The sequence below is a fragment of the Phascolarctos cinereus genome, unplaced genomic scaffold (assembly GCF_003287225.1).
Source record: "Phascolarctos cinereus isolate Bilbo 61053 unplaced genomic scaffold, phaCin_HiC Scaffold_1;HRSCAF=81, whole genome shotgun sequence".
Taxonomy (NCBI): Eukaryota; Metazoa; Chordata; class Mammalia; order Diprotodontia; family Phascolarctidae; genus Phascolarctos; species Phascolarctos cinereus.
Window position 1 is genome coordinate 263,457,239 of NW_027555514.1, and position 15,577 is coordinate 263,472,815.

The window sequence follows — 15,577 nt, forward strand, 5'->3', positions numbered from 1 at the left end:
GATCATGTTCCAAAGGAAGGACCATGACTCCTGTTTTGTATCTTCCTCTACTTAGCACCTGGTCTACAGTAGCTGCCTAAGTAATATACTGTTGAACGGGTTGCTAACTTCCATTGAATGGCCCACTTAAGCACTGGCATGAATTATGTTCTCTCTTGAGCCTTTCATCTACCTTGACCCTCTGGGTCCTCCATCACCACTTCAGTGAACAGCCTCCCACTGGAAACTCAAATGATATCCATGCGTAAACTCCACTGCTACAGACTAAGGCCTACTAAAGGCCAAGCAGCAACAATGGGCATGAATGAAACTGGCCATTCCTCAGGGATCGGAAAGTCTTTTGATGCCAGATTGCAATGAGAATGGATATATGGGGATAAATTCGAGTCAACTCATTAGGAGAACAATTTTTACAATAACAATATGGTAAACATGAACAATTTGGAAAAATTAAGAACTCTGACCTAGGTAACGACCACCCATGATTTCAAAGGACTGATGATGGAGCAAGGTACCTACCCATATTCTGACAGAGCAGTGAGAGACTCACAGACTGCAGGACACACACAATTTTTAGACACTGCCAGTGTGTGGCTTTGTTTTGCTTGACTAATAATATGTTTTAAGAGTTTTGTTTTGATTTTTTTCCCCCAGGTGTAAAGGGCATTGGGAGGGAGATGAGACTATTAAGAGAAAAAGTAAAATTTTAAAAATCAAGTATTTTAAATAAAGTTATTTCATTTAAATCAAGTATTTTATTGAAACATATATTTAGCACCTTGACATGCAAGGTATCATCCCCACATCATGGGGGGATACAACATATACAGAAATAGATATGTTACAAGTAAAACTGAGGAAAGAGACCTCATGCTAACAATCTGAGCTGATTCTTGAAAGAAGCAAAGGATTCTAACGCAGAGATGAAGAGTTAATGTGTTCTAGGCATGGGGAATGACCTACATAAAAACATGGAGGTGGGAGGCAGAAGGTCAAATTTTGAAAATAGCTATTAGGAGGGGCAGCTAGGTGGTGCCGTGGATAGAGTTCTGGCCTTGGAGTCAGGAGGACCTGAATTCAAATCTGACCTCAGATATTTGACACTTACTAGCTGTGTGACCCTGGGCAAGTAATATAACCCCCATTGCCTCAACAACAACAACAACCAAAAAAAGGAAAAAAAAGGAAAAGAAAGAAAATAGCTACTTGGAGTCCAATTTGACTGGTACATTGAGTTTGTGAAAGAGAATAGTGTGAAATGAGGGTGGAAAGTTAGATGGTAGCCAAGTGGTACACAGCCTGGCTGAGAAGCTTTTATGTTTTCTTAACAGGGTTAAAAAATCATGCACAGTCTCTGAGCTGACATGATCTAACCTATCCTTTAGGAAGATGATGAAACATGGAAGAGTAGAGAGAAGAAAAAAAGGGAAACTGTACAGAATGAACTCACATACAGATCTTGAGGGGAGTGAGAACTTCAGCAGGTTCTTCTAGATCTCCAATGGCCAAACATTCATGAGCAAGACAGATAGATACTGTGCTCTTACCAGTCTGCTGGCAAAGCAGCCCCAAATTTAAAACTTCTATAGGACTGAGTCTGGTGCCTACAAGTTAAAATCACTCACCCACATTCTCATCCCCACCACTTTTCACAAATACTACATCTATCCTGAGTTGAAAAAGATTTTAGATAATACTTCAGATGACATCAAACCAATGAGTGAGTGCCTGATTTGCAGTAAGCACCAAAGAGTGGAGAAACAAACAAAATGGAATCTGGACGAACAGAATCCCCACCCCAAGCAGCAACCACCTGACTCTGGAAACAAAGAAGGGACTGGCTGAAGGCAGAGACGCAAAAGACAGGCCAACTTTGACTTCTTTTGACCAGAGGCTGTTTGTAAGATGCAAATATGGTATTTCTATTCAAAAAAGACTTTCAATTTTAAAGTATCTGAGATATCCACTGTAAGTATAGGATGGAATTTCTCTCTTATTTGAGAAGACTTCTGTCTTTATGGGCACTATTTAGTAAATCATCTCTTCTGGTTTAACAAATATACTCTGTAGCAAGAGAAACATAAATTCATCTCAGAGGGGTACCTTGCTGATTCAAAAAGAGTCAACAATCCCTATCTAATAATGCAAAGCTGTTGTCACTGAATCAGTAAGTTCACTCTGATCTAAAGGAAACAGGCACACTTGGGAACCCATGCATGCGTCATCATCTATCTGTGAGTCTACCAAACACGTACGCTCTTGAAAGCAAGCCATTTTCAAGTGTGCTTTAAGCTCATATGGTATAACCTATAGGGAAATAATTAAAATCAACTTACCTCCAGGGACCTGACAGCAGTCTGCATCTCGGCCAGCTGGCGCACTTGAGTCCTCTGGAACATTTTCGGCCTGGATGCCACAGTTCTCTCTCTCTGCTCGTAATTCTGTTACTTCGGCCTCCAAGCCTTTCAATTTCTGATTCAACTGGGCCTTTTCTCGGACAAGCTTCTCCACTCGTTTGTTCTCTCTTGCAGGATCCACCTGAAGGAGTTGGTTGTGCATCTCTTCTTTATCTTTCTCTAGCCTTGAAACCTAAGAATAATTAGAATTAACTTACCTTAAATTATTAATTTTTTAGTATTACACAATTTAGGAGGTGGAAACAGAATTAAACACTGTGTTAAACATAAAAAGGTTAGGTACTATAAAAAATTTGGGAAAGTCAAAGGTCATTGGTTCAGAGCTAGAAGGAAACTAAAATATCATCTGCTCCAACCCCCTCATTTTCTAAAGGAAAAAACTGACAGGCAGAGGTAAATAACTCACCCAGAATCATAGAGGTATACATGGTCATGAGAGCTATAACTATTTCTTTTGCATCTCACCATAGTTCCTGGTCACATGTTAACAAGTCAAAATATTTTTCTGAGTTAAAAAAAAAGGAAAAAGTGATATGTTGGCAGGGGCAGTGGCTTGGAGAATTAGGAGTACTTGGCTCCCATTTCTTATAGGATACATGACCTCGGGGCCTAGTGCAGAGGGATTTATAGCTCATTGCCTAGCTCAGTGCCTAGTACATAATCGGAATTTAATAAATGATTACTGACTTGTCCATTGATTAACTGAAGTATAGTCCTAGGAAACCTAAAAAGGAGAGTACTAAATATTCATTTATTAAATTCCTATTATGTGCTGCGCACTGAGCTAGGTAATGGGATATAAATGGGAAAAATGAAATAGTATCTGCTCAAGGAGTTTACATTCTACCAAAATAAGAATGTGTACGCACATGCATAGCCATACACACATAAATATGTCCACAACACTCAAAAAGTTCAAGGCAGTTTGGCAGAAAGAGCACTTGCAATTGGGGTGACAAGGAAGGTGTCATGTAGAAGCTGGTACAGGGGGAGCTTTCTGAAGGACATTCTATGAGGCAGAGGAAATGTCTTTCAGGAATGGGGAACAATCAATGTAAGGGAAGAGACATGTGAATAACAGAGAGAAAGTCAGTTTGGGTAGACCACAAAGTTCAGGGAGTCATGCAGGATGAGCCTGGAAGGACAGGTTGTGAAAGGGCCTTAAGAGCCAGAGTTTACATTTTATCCTGGAGGCATGAGGGAGCCATTGGTGTTTAGTGAGTAGGAAGGTGGGGGCATGACCAGATCTATACTTAAGAAAATCACATTGGCAGCTCCATGGAGGAAAGATTGAACCGGGGAAAGATTTGAGGTAGTGGGACCAATTAGAAAGCCACTGCAATAATCCAGGGGAGAAGTGGTAAGGTTTCTCAGGCAACTCTCTAAGACTACAGGTTGCAGGAAGAGTGGTTGATCAATATCGCAAATTGTCTAAAATGACTAAGTAAATGGGTCCAGACCACCTCTCATGTCCCAAAAAAACCTATTTTACAGAGGCGCTGTGAGGCTCAAATGAGGCAATGTATGTAAGGCATTTTGCAAACATTAAAGCACTATATAATATCAATAGTGATGATGATGATGATGATGATGATGACGACAACGACACTACATTTCCCAAGTAAAATGTAAGCTGCTTGAGGGTAGGGAACGTTTTCTTTTTTGTCCTGGTACCCTAAACCTTTAGCATAATACCAGTCACAGAGCAGGTACTGAGTAAATGTATCTTCAATTAAAAACCATATTGGGTAAAACATAGGCCTCATTTCCCCTCAAATCTGGCTCTTCCCAAATGTGAGTATAGATATCATGGTACAAGTAATGAGAAAGAGAAGGAATCTTTATCTGAATGGGGAAAATATATATACACACACACACACACTTTTTTTTTTGAAACTCACAAAAGTTATATTTGATGCAGGAATTTTGTGTAAAGTTGTTTATCTTAGCCAGTTTCCTCTTCTGATGCTCACTGTACCATGTAAGTGGCACTGGGTTATGTCGACTGAGTCTAAGTTCTGACAGACCCTTTCAACATGTGAATTATTTTACACCTTTTGTCCAAGGACAAACCTAGTTAAATTCAAAGAGACTCATCACCAGGAAGAAAGACATTTTCAGCCGTGGGAATTAACACAGAGTTTCTAAGGTATAAAGAGGCTGAGGTTTCCATCGGTTGAGACAGTACCCACAAAAGTCAGGGCTTCTTGAAATTCTGGAACTAAGTAATGGTGTATAGTTCTTGTTCAGTGTTCGTGTGTGCATGTGTGTACACATACATATGTGCGCATGTGTTTTTCCTTTCAAAGAAATCTCCTTTAGATATCTTTTAAAGAGATGGCAGGCAAATTAAGAGTTCCCAGGTCAAGGAGAAAATATTGCAAGCATCCAGAAAGAAACAATGCAAGTATTGTGGAAACACAATCAGGATAACACAAGATTTAGCAGCTTCTACATTAAGGAACAGAGGGCATGGAATATAATATTCCAGAGGGCAAAGGAGATAGGATTACAGCCAAGAACCACCTACCCAGCAAAACTGAGTATAATCCTTCAGGGGAAAAAATGGACATTCATTGAAATAGAGGACTTTCAAGCATGCTTGATGAAAAGACCAGAGCTGAATAGAAAATCTGACTTTCAAATACAATACTCAAGAGAAACATGAAGAGGTAAATAGGAAAGAGAAATCATAAGGGACTTACTAAGGTTGAATTGTTTATATTCCTGCATGGAAAGATATTTGTAACTCATGAGACCTTTGTCAGTATTATAATAGTTGGAGGGAAAAAATTACAAAGAAAGACAGACAGAAAGAAAGACAGAAAGACAGACAGGAAGGAAGGAAGGAAGGAAGGAAGGAAGGAAGGAAGGAAGGAAGGAAGGAAGGAAGGAAGGAAGGAAGGAAGGAAGGAAGGAAGGAAGGAAGGAAGGAAGGAAGGAAGGAAGGAAGAAGAAGAAGAAAGAAAGAAAGGAAAGAAAGAAAGAAAGAAAGAAAGAAAGAAAGAAAGGAAGGAAGGAAGGAAGGAAGGAAGGAAGGAAGGAAGAAAGGAAGGAAGGAAGGAAGGAAGAAAGAAAGAAAGGAAGAAAGAAAGAAAGAAAAAAAGAAAGAAGGCACAGGGCGAGTTGAAGATGAAGGGGTGATATCTGTAGAATAAAATTAAGGGGTGAGAGAGGATTATACTGAGAGGAGAAAGGGAGAGACAGAATGGGGTACATTATCTCACGCAAAACAGACAAGAAAAGGTTCTTACATTGGAGGGGAAACTGGGGAAGGTGAGAGGAAATGAGGGAATCTTATTCTCATAGGATTTGGCTTAAGGAGGGAATAACACACACACTCAATTGGGTATGGAAATCTGTCTTACCCTACAGGAAAATAGGGGAGGAAGGGGACAAGAGAGCAGGGGGATGATAGAGAGAAGGGCTGACTGGGAAAGGGGTAATCAGAAGGAAGTAAGAATAGAATAAATACAGGGGGGCAGGATAGGATTAAGGGAAATAGAGTTAGTTTGTCACAACATGTCTACTAAGGAAATGTTTTGCACAACTGCATTTGTATGGCCTGTACTGAGTTGCTTGCCTTTTCAATGAGGGTGGGTGGGGGAAAATAAGAAATACAGGAAATGAGGTACAAAATCTATCCTGCCCTACAGGAAAACAGAAGGGGATAAGAGAAAGGGGGGGGGAGATAGAAGGGAGGACAGACTAGGGGAAGGGGTATTCAGAATGCATGCCATCTTGGGGTGGGGGGAGGGCAAAATGGGGTGAAATTTTGGAATTCAAAATCTTGTAGAAGTAAATGTTGAAAACTAAAAATAAATTTATATTTTAAAAAAAGAATCTTATTCTCACTGGCTTTGGCTTAAAGAGAAAATAACATAAACCCTTAATTGGGTATGGAAATCTCTCACCCTACAGGAAAATGGGGGGGGAGGGGCGGCAAAGGGGACAAAAGAGCAGGAGGATGATAGAGAGAAGGGCAGATTGGGGAAGAAGATAATCAGAAGCAAACACTTCTAAGGAGGGACAGGGTCAAAAGAGAGAATAAAATAAATGGGGGGCGGAATAGGATTAGGGGAAATATACTTAGTTTTTCGCAACATGACTACTATGGAAGTGTTAACACATGTATAACCTGTATTAAATTGCTTGCCTTCTCAATGAGGGTGGGTGGGGAGGGGAGGAAGGGAGAAAATTTGGAACTCAAAGTTCTGAAAACAAATGTTAAAAAAAAATTGTTTTCACATGCAACTGGGACATAAGATATACAGGAAATGGGTTACAGAAATCTATCCTGCCCTACAGGAAAATATAAGGGGAAGGGGATAAGAGAAGTGGGGGAGAGACAGGAAGGGCAGATTAGGGAAAGGGGTATTTAGAATGCATGCCCTCTTGGGGTGGGGGGAGGGATGATATGGGGAGAAAATTTGGAACCTAAAATCTTGTAGAAGTAAATACTGAAGATTAAAAATAAATAAATTAATTTTTTAAAAAAAGAGCTGGCAGGGGAAGAATTCTAAACCAAAAAAGGGATGGAGACAATCACAAAGGATAAAACAGGTAATTCCAACTACATGGGTTTGAAAAGCTTTTACATGAACAAAATCATTGCAGCTAAAGTAAAAAGTGAAACTGCTAGTTTGGAAAAAAATCTCTGTCCTTAATATCACTGATATTTCAAGATATACCAGAGAGTTACAAAAAATATTTATGACCGGGGCATCCTCCAATGGATATGTGATAAAAGAATGTGAATTACAAGTTCTCAAACGAATTTCAAACCATTAACAGCCACATAAACGATTACTTCAAACCATTAACAACAAGAGAAATGCAAATCAAAACAATTCTGAGGGTTTCACCTCACACTCAAAAACTGGCAAAGATGGAAAAAGACAGGAAGTCAGTGTTGGAGGAGCTGTGCAGAGACAGATGCACTAAGACACTGCTGATGGAGCAGGCTGGAAAGCAATTTGAAATTAAGTCTCTGACCCAGACACCCCACTACTACATATATACCCTAAGAATGTCAAAAACAAAGAGATCCCTTATTCACATCAAAATATTAATGACACTTTTTGTGATAAGTGATAGAAATTAGGGTTAGAGTCGGAGTTGGATTATACAGACCAAACTTGTTCCCAAAGAAGGCAGGAAAATATGGAACGCCTCTCCTGCTCCCATTACTGAAGAGGTGGTAGACTGTGGGTTTAGAACACACCATATATTGTAAGACTAACTTTAGCTATGTGGAACTTTTTTATTTTTCTTTTTAATAGGAAATCACACATGGGGTGGGGATGGGTGGGAAGTGGTGTATTAGGAGATAAGAGACATAAAACTATAACATATAAATTTAAAAACTAAGTGAATGCTGCCTTTCATAGTCTGTCAAAAAGTAAAACACTAAATCAAATAATAGTTAAATGATGAAAAAGTGACTAAACTAGGAGTTAGGAAACCTAGATTCTCGTCTAGTTATAGAGAATGATAGTTGCCTTTAGAAAAAGAAAAAAATGTATATCACTAGAATCAAAATCATAGATTAGAGTGAAAAAGTGATAGTAGTTCTGAAATGCTGTCGACATCTACTTTAGTGGATTCCCAGACAGGTAAGTCACTTTAGAGAAACTTTAAGGTAATGTTTTACAAGGTATTTAAGAGAAGGGAATATATTAAAAGAATTGAAAAAAAAAATTATAGGTGATATTAACACCACCAAAAACAAGAGGCGATCCAGAGAACATCAATAACTCACATGTCTTATTTCTCATCTTTATAAAATCTTTATCATAATCATCTAGCTACATGCACACTAAAGACATCCTTGATGAAAATATGTTTAGTAAATAGGTAGGTTTTTTCAAACAATTCTCTATAGAAGACCACATCTTTGGTCACACAATTGCCTAAAAAACATGTTTATCGATTACAAAAAATAAGCAAAAAGCTTTCATCAATCAAGGAGTTTCTCGGGCATATGTTAAGGTCACAGATTACTTGATAAATGCAAACAGAGAGATAACACTGTTACACAAGAATAACTGAGCATTAACATCAAGCAAGGCTTACACAGGGAGAAGTACTTTGATCAAAAATATTCACCATTGTCATACAGAGGATGTCTTGTGTACTAAGGTCCTCTAGATTTTCCTGTTCGTACATGTCACTGTGTTGACTGCATACTAGTTATGTGCAAATTTGATATGCATGCCATCTATTACCTTTGATTGATAAAAATGTTCAATAGCACAGGGACAAGCACTTGGGGCACTAGAAACTCACTTACAAACTGCCACTGAACCATTAGTGACTACCCTTTGGGGCCAGCCATTCAACATTTTCCAAATATAACTATATTATCATCTAGCCCATATTTCTCCATCTTTTCCACGAGAATAGCACAGGAAACTTTTTCAATTTTACTTTGGTAAAACTTGGGCAGACTACATATACAGCATACTTCTGATCAACCAATCTAATAACAGTCAATAAAATAGAATGAGATTAGTCTGGCATGCCCTTTGGTCACTGGTTCCTTTTCCAGACATTTATTAATGATTTTCTTAAAAACACATTCTAGAATTTTGTTAACAAATTAATCTCTCTAGCCTATAGTTTGCAGATTTTGGAACACTAATCCTTCCCCAGTCCTCCAACACTTTTCATACTATTATCTCATTTAATCCTTAAATCAATCCTGTGAGGTCGATCTGTTATGATTCTCATTCTGCAAATGAGAAAACTAAGGTGGGGTGGATATAACAGCCTAACCCCTCACCCCAAGCAAAACTGGCTACTTTTCCTTAAAAGGTACTTAGACCATGGTTCAAGCTTAGGTTGTTGACACCACTTCCTGGTTGCCTGAATAGCGCTCTAGTCTAGCTAAGCATTGATGCTTGATGCTTGGCTGGTGGAAAAGGAGGACTCAGGCTTCATTCAGCTGAATGGACTCAAGGTGTCTTCAATGCTTATCCTTGTTATAGCCTCCTGCTACGGCTAAGTAAATCTCCTTTTGTTAACTGCTGAATGATCTACAAATTCTCATTTTGTTCCACTGTGGAACTGAAACTACCAGAGTTCTGGCTTACGTAAGGCCCAGCCTAGAACACAAGGCTTTATTAAAGGAGGTAAGAGACAGAACTAGAATTGGAATCCAGGTCATCCGATTCAAAATTCAGCGCTATTTCTACTATACTACATTAGGGAAAGGAGACTCTGGTGTCTTCATGACAGTATAATCTGCCAAAGGCCACAGACCATGACATAAACAATGTATTCTTGATGCTGAAATCAAAGAAAAAAGTACTTAATAATCACTTTGCCACATGAATGATTACCTTTGGTTTCTTCTCTGATCTATGTATCTGCAACATGGAAGTCAACAATGAACAAAACCAACAACGGAAAATTCTCTGTACACTTGCCACATCTCGGCTCCCCCTCTAGCTCAGGACTCAGCATTGCTGCCCCCTCTCCAGAGTTCTTGACTCTTCCATGACCTTCTTCCTTTTCTTTTTGCACTCTACTATCACTCCCCATTATGTAAAATTACTTCTAAGACATCCTAATCCTGTTCTTCATCACAGTGTAAAGTTATGTCCCTAATCAAGACAGCACAACCAGTGCAGGCTGAGGCAGTGACCCAGACTCCATAATAGTCAAGTTCTGACCTGACATTGTCATCAACTAGCTGAGAGAACTTGGGCAAGCTGCTTAACCTTTCTAACCTTGCTCCCTCATCTATAAAAAGAGGGAATTGGATTGGATGACACCTGGCTCTAGGTAAGATCCAAAGTTCTGAAACTCTTTCACATCAATATGTAGCTTCAGACACTAATAACAGAATAAACTATATAACTGAGTCATGCCTAATAATCTGTTATTGTAAGGAAAAAAAAGATTTTAATACTTTTTTCCTCAGACTACCAAGGGAAATGTCAATCCCTCATGAATTTCTCTGGAAACCAATAACAAATTATTATTAAAAGCATTTTCCCCAAAGAAATAATAAATTAAAAGCCTAACATAATCACATATACACATACACGTATGCATATATACACAGAGATGATAGCTACTTCCATCAACTACATATAAGCAAGTATTTACAAATGCTGCATTTGTTTCTCAGAAAATAGTAACAAAATACTGCTAAAACTTTCTCCCAAAACAATGAATTCAAAGCCCAATATGCAGTCACTTCTGTCCTACAGAAAAACAAAAACCCACAAATATTATATGAAAATCCTTAGCCCAAATACACATATGCCCTACTGTCCTAAGGCTGGAAAGAGGCAATTATTTTAGCATGCACATTAATTATCATCTAAAAGCTTAAACGGCATTCTGGGTTGGGAAGGTTGCATCAGTGGAGCTCTGCTTTGAAGGCTTCCTTGCTGCTGTTACGCGCTGTCCCACAATCATCTCATAATGCTCAGGTGCTGATACTCGTGGATGGATGATGAAACACAGGAAGAAAGAGAGTGTAGTAAGTAAAGGAAATTAAAGCCAACCTTCAATTATTACTGACAATCAACTGGTCAGAAGACAGAACATGACTTCAGCCTTATCTAAAACTCTTAGCATCCCAGCTGCCATTAATTACGGTTTCAAAGTACCCTAATGGATTATCTTCCAGAACTTTTATTAATTACAATTCCCAGTACTTTCACAAGAGATTCCAATTATGGAAATTAAGGACACTACTGGCCCCTAACCAATTTCAAGTAATATACACATCAAATTTAATCTTTCCTTGGTGAAAGAATTAACCACCAGATTTCAGAAGCAGGCTTTTTTTCTCCTTCAAAAAACAACAAAACAGACTGTTTAACACAAATATAAGCATTTATAAGAAGATCTCCAGATTTTAAAATACATAATATTAATCAGAATACCAATATACTCTCAGCAGCAACTCATAGCATTCTAAATCTCATTTTTATGCAGTATAGGCGATACACGTTCCCCTCCTCCACATCTAAACTATCACCCATTTTCACTTCCTTCTCCCCCCCCCCCCCCCCCGTTCTCAATAGAAACCCAATCTCCTCTATGTGCACCCTTGATCTCATCCCCTTCTCCATCATCCTTTCTTTCATGCATCTCCAAATCCTTCTCATCCACGTACAAACATGGTCAGCTCTCTCCAACCCACTAAAAGTTGTCCTCTGTCCTTACTAACTCCTTGGCCTATTCTCCCCAACACTCGAAAAAAACCGTCATTTATGCCTCCTTCCCTGCAGTCCTACTTTCATCCCTGCCACTCTCCTGAAATTGCCTTCTCAAAGGTCACAAATGATTGCTAAAGCTGCCACTTTCCTTCACCAACACCTCCTAGACATCTCCACAAAAGTGAACAGCCTTCCTTGTGCTTTGTCCTCCCCAGGCTCTTGTAGTTCCCACACTCTCTTAAAGGGATCCTTCTGCCCACTTCACTGGCACTTCCTTTCTCTCATTCTGCCTCCTTAATGTCAGGTTTTCCCAAGGCTGTCCCCTTAGCCCTCAAATACTCTTTACTTATGCTTGCTTCCTTAACAACCTCATCTATTCCTATAGCTTCAAACAGTAACACCACAAATATGAGCCCCCAGGAAAATGTAGGGAAGGAAGTCTCTAGTGAAATGTCCCAGTAATGTGTCCATGGCTCTGTTCTATTGAACATTTTTCTGGCTTGGATAATGGTATAGATTACACGCTTACCTAATTTGCCGATAACCCGAAGCTTAAAAGGATAGCTAAGATGTTGGAAGGCAGACTCCAGATCTACAGTGATTGTGACAGGCTGGACCAATGGGTCAAAGCTTAGATGATAAAACTTACTGGGGATAAGTATAAAGTCTTACACAGGTCTGAAAAAAATCACCTTCACCAGTGCAAGATGAGGAGGCACTATTGAGCGTTGCATCTGAAAAAGATCTGGGAGTTCAGCAGACTACCAGCTTAAAGTGAGCCATGGTGACACAGGGGCCAAGTGAATGGGATTTAAGGCTGCATCCAGAGGCCAAGGGCCAAGACCAGAGGGAAATCTGTCCCACTACAGGCAGCCTTTATCAGCCCACATGTGGAGCACTGCCAGCGGGCCTGGTGCCGAGCTGCAGGAAAGGTCCGGACAAGCTGGACCCTGGACAGCGCCCAGAGAAGGCAACAGGACAAAGGGCCTGGAGCTCGCTCTCTAAGAGGGCCAGTTAATGGAACTGGAACTGTTACACCTGGAAAGAGGACAACGCTGGGGGACAGGAGAACTGCCTGCAAGTATCTGAAGGGCTCTCCCGCTGCTCTGCACCAGAGGGAGAACCAGGAGCAATGGGGCGGCACAGAGGTACATTTCAGCTCAGTACGAGAGTCAAGGGTGACCCGCGGAGGAGGGCCGAGAGGACACGGGCTCAAAGATGCAAGGGGCCTCAGAGGTGACATCGTCCAATCTTTTCATTTCAGATGAGGAAACTGAGGCTCAAGAGGTTGAATGACTTGCCCAAGGACTCATATGGAGTGAGCAGGAGAGATGGAATTTGGACCAGGACTTCTGGCTCCTAACCCAGTTTCCTTTCCACTATTCCAAATTCTGATTATCTTGGTTTTTTAAAATATTCTTCCCAATAAATAAACCACCCCCCAGCAAATGGGAAGATATCTCAGGTGGCTTTTCAATTTTCAGGGTGGGGGCTGAAAATGAATTTTAGTTTTTCAGAAGGCGAACCTCAGTAAATGTCATTTTCTTCCTTTTGGTTCAGACTTGTGATTTCTTTCTTTCTTTCTTTGTCTTTCTTTCTTTCTTCCTTCCTTCCTTCCTTCCTTCCTTCCTTCCTTCCTTCCTTCCTTGGCAATTGCCCAGGGTCATACAGCTAGTAAGTATCTGAGGCCAGATTTGAACTCAGGTCCTCCTGACATTAGGGCCGGTGCTCTATCCACTGTGCCAACTAGCTTGTTGTGATTTCATAAGCGTAGGGAACTTGCAGTGTAGAAATGCCCTCCACCAATGCAAAGCAGCAACTCAAAATGGCCCAAGGCACCAAGAGTAGATGAGCTGAAGAGGAAGCCAATCCTCTGTCTCCCAATCCAGCATTCTTTCTTTCTACTGTACCACAGAGGCTTGTTCAATGAGTTCGTCCTTTTATTTTTTTAATAAGTTTTTATTGATATTTTCTATTTCTTACAACACCATAGTTATCCCTCCCTCTTCCTGTCATAGAGAGCATACGACAGACAACAAGTTCCTCTTCTTGGAGATCTTTAAGGAAAATGGTGGACAACTGTTTTAGAAAGGAGATTCTTCTTTAGGTACAGGAGGCACTCCATGACCTGGGGGGCACCTTCTAACTCCCATGTTCTCTGTCTTTGTTTTCACCTCTCTCCTGACCACCACAAGTCTTTACAATCATGTCCAAAGCCCTTATCTTTCCTAATTTGTTGATACTCCATCACCTTCACATGCAAGCAATGCCAAGGCCTAGAGACTCTATTAGCTTACATCTGGAATACTGAGGATTATGAGCCTTTCCTGTCTCCCCTTTGCAATCTGATCTTCAAACCATGACTATCTTGAGCAGATAATGTTTCTGTGCAAAATCCTTCAATTATTCCTCATTCATGTACATTGGGGGTGAGGAGGGAAGAGGAGGGATGACTGGTACTGTGATTCATTACGATAGAGAACTCCCCCTGGGAAAAGCCTCTCCAGCAGACTAGCAACCTCTACCCTGGGCGAGTTGCCTGGGGCACCGTGAGGTGATGCTTCTTGATCAGAATCATGCAGTCAGCACTGGCCGGAATTGGGACTCCTTAGACATGCCCTGAAGTTCCAATTCAGCCTTGCAGTCAGCTGCCACAAGCTGAAGCCACTTTACCTCTGCAAATTTATGTTAGAGCACATGGTGACATGTTCTACACTCCAGCCAAATGGCACCCCCTGGAGTCTTCCCATACTGTCCTAGTCCCATACTTTTGTGCATTCAATTCTCAACTCCCAGAAATAACAGTCCCCAACTCAGCCTAGCGAAATCCTACCCATCCATAAATATCTAACTCAAATGCCACTGCCTAACCTTTCCTGATGCAATGAACTAAAGAATTGACTCAAGGCGGATGACGGACAACGACTACCAAATCATGGCACAATCTCCTAAAAAGAGTGTCAGGAGTACTAACACTCAGCAAAATGAGCTCAGGCTGGTGAGGATAATGGTAAGGATAACAAAGAGGCTTCTTAGGGCTTTTTGTCAGCTACACTGAGGAAAAGAGGGGGCTCAAAGAAGGGAAAAGACCACTGCTTATGGTGGTGGCTACGGTGACGACTGATCACACTGGGAAGGCAGAGCTGCTGAATTCTTATTTTGTTTCTGTTTTCTCTGAATGATCTTTGTACTGGGAAGAGCAGGAAAAAATGGGAGTTGATACCCACAATCAGTTAAGCAGATATTAAAAGAGCACCTAGATGTCCTTAATATATTCAAGTCAACTGACTCCCATGGCCACAGTCTGTGATTTTTGAAGGACTGTGGAGAATGAGATGCCACAGGATTAAGGGAGACAAAATGAACAGGTTTTTTAAAGAAGAGAAGGAACTTTTCAAATTATAGGACAGTGAGCTTACCTTCAATTCCTGGGGGAAATATTACAACAGAATACTAAATGGATGGTGAGTAAATACCTAGAAAAGGATCCAGTGATCACAGAAAGCCACCAGTGCTTCATGAAGTAGAGGTCACACTCACTCCTTTTTGTGCCAAGATTACTAACACATAGTTTATCTAGATTTTAGCAAAGCATTTGATACGTGCTATTCTTGTTGAAAAGAAAGAGACTGACCAGATGAATTCAGAATGAGTTAGATGCATGGACCCAAAGAGCAGATTAATGGTTCTACGTCGCCTCATCAGGCCATCTCCAATGGAACCTTCTACATGTATCCATCAGTGCCTGTCCCTATGCTGTGTAACATTTCTATCAAAATCTATTTGTAAAATTTGCAGATACAAAACTGGGAAAGAAGCTTGACACCGGATGACAGAGCCAGAATTCAAAAACATTTGAGAGGTGAAACCATGGGATCATATCTAATACGAGGAAATTTAAAGGAGACGAATTTAAAGTGTTACACCAGCTAGGTGGCAACATGGATAGAGTGCTAGAACTGAAATCTGCAAGACCTGAGT

General features: G+C 40.4%; 1 protein-coding gene across 1 annotated transcript in view; it reads right to left on the reverse strand.

Moving 5' to 3' along the window:
* CEP83 (centrosomal protein 83) overlaps positions 1-15,577 on the reverse strand; it is a 113,391-nt gene that overhangs the window by 31,054 nt on the left and 66,760 nt on the right. The window contains 2 exon segments of the mRNA XM_021006437.2: positions 2,337-2,393; positions 2,395-2,589. Of these exon segments, the coding sequence (XP_020862096.1) occupies positions 2,337-2,393; positions 2,395-2,589 (252 nt within the window).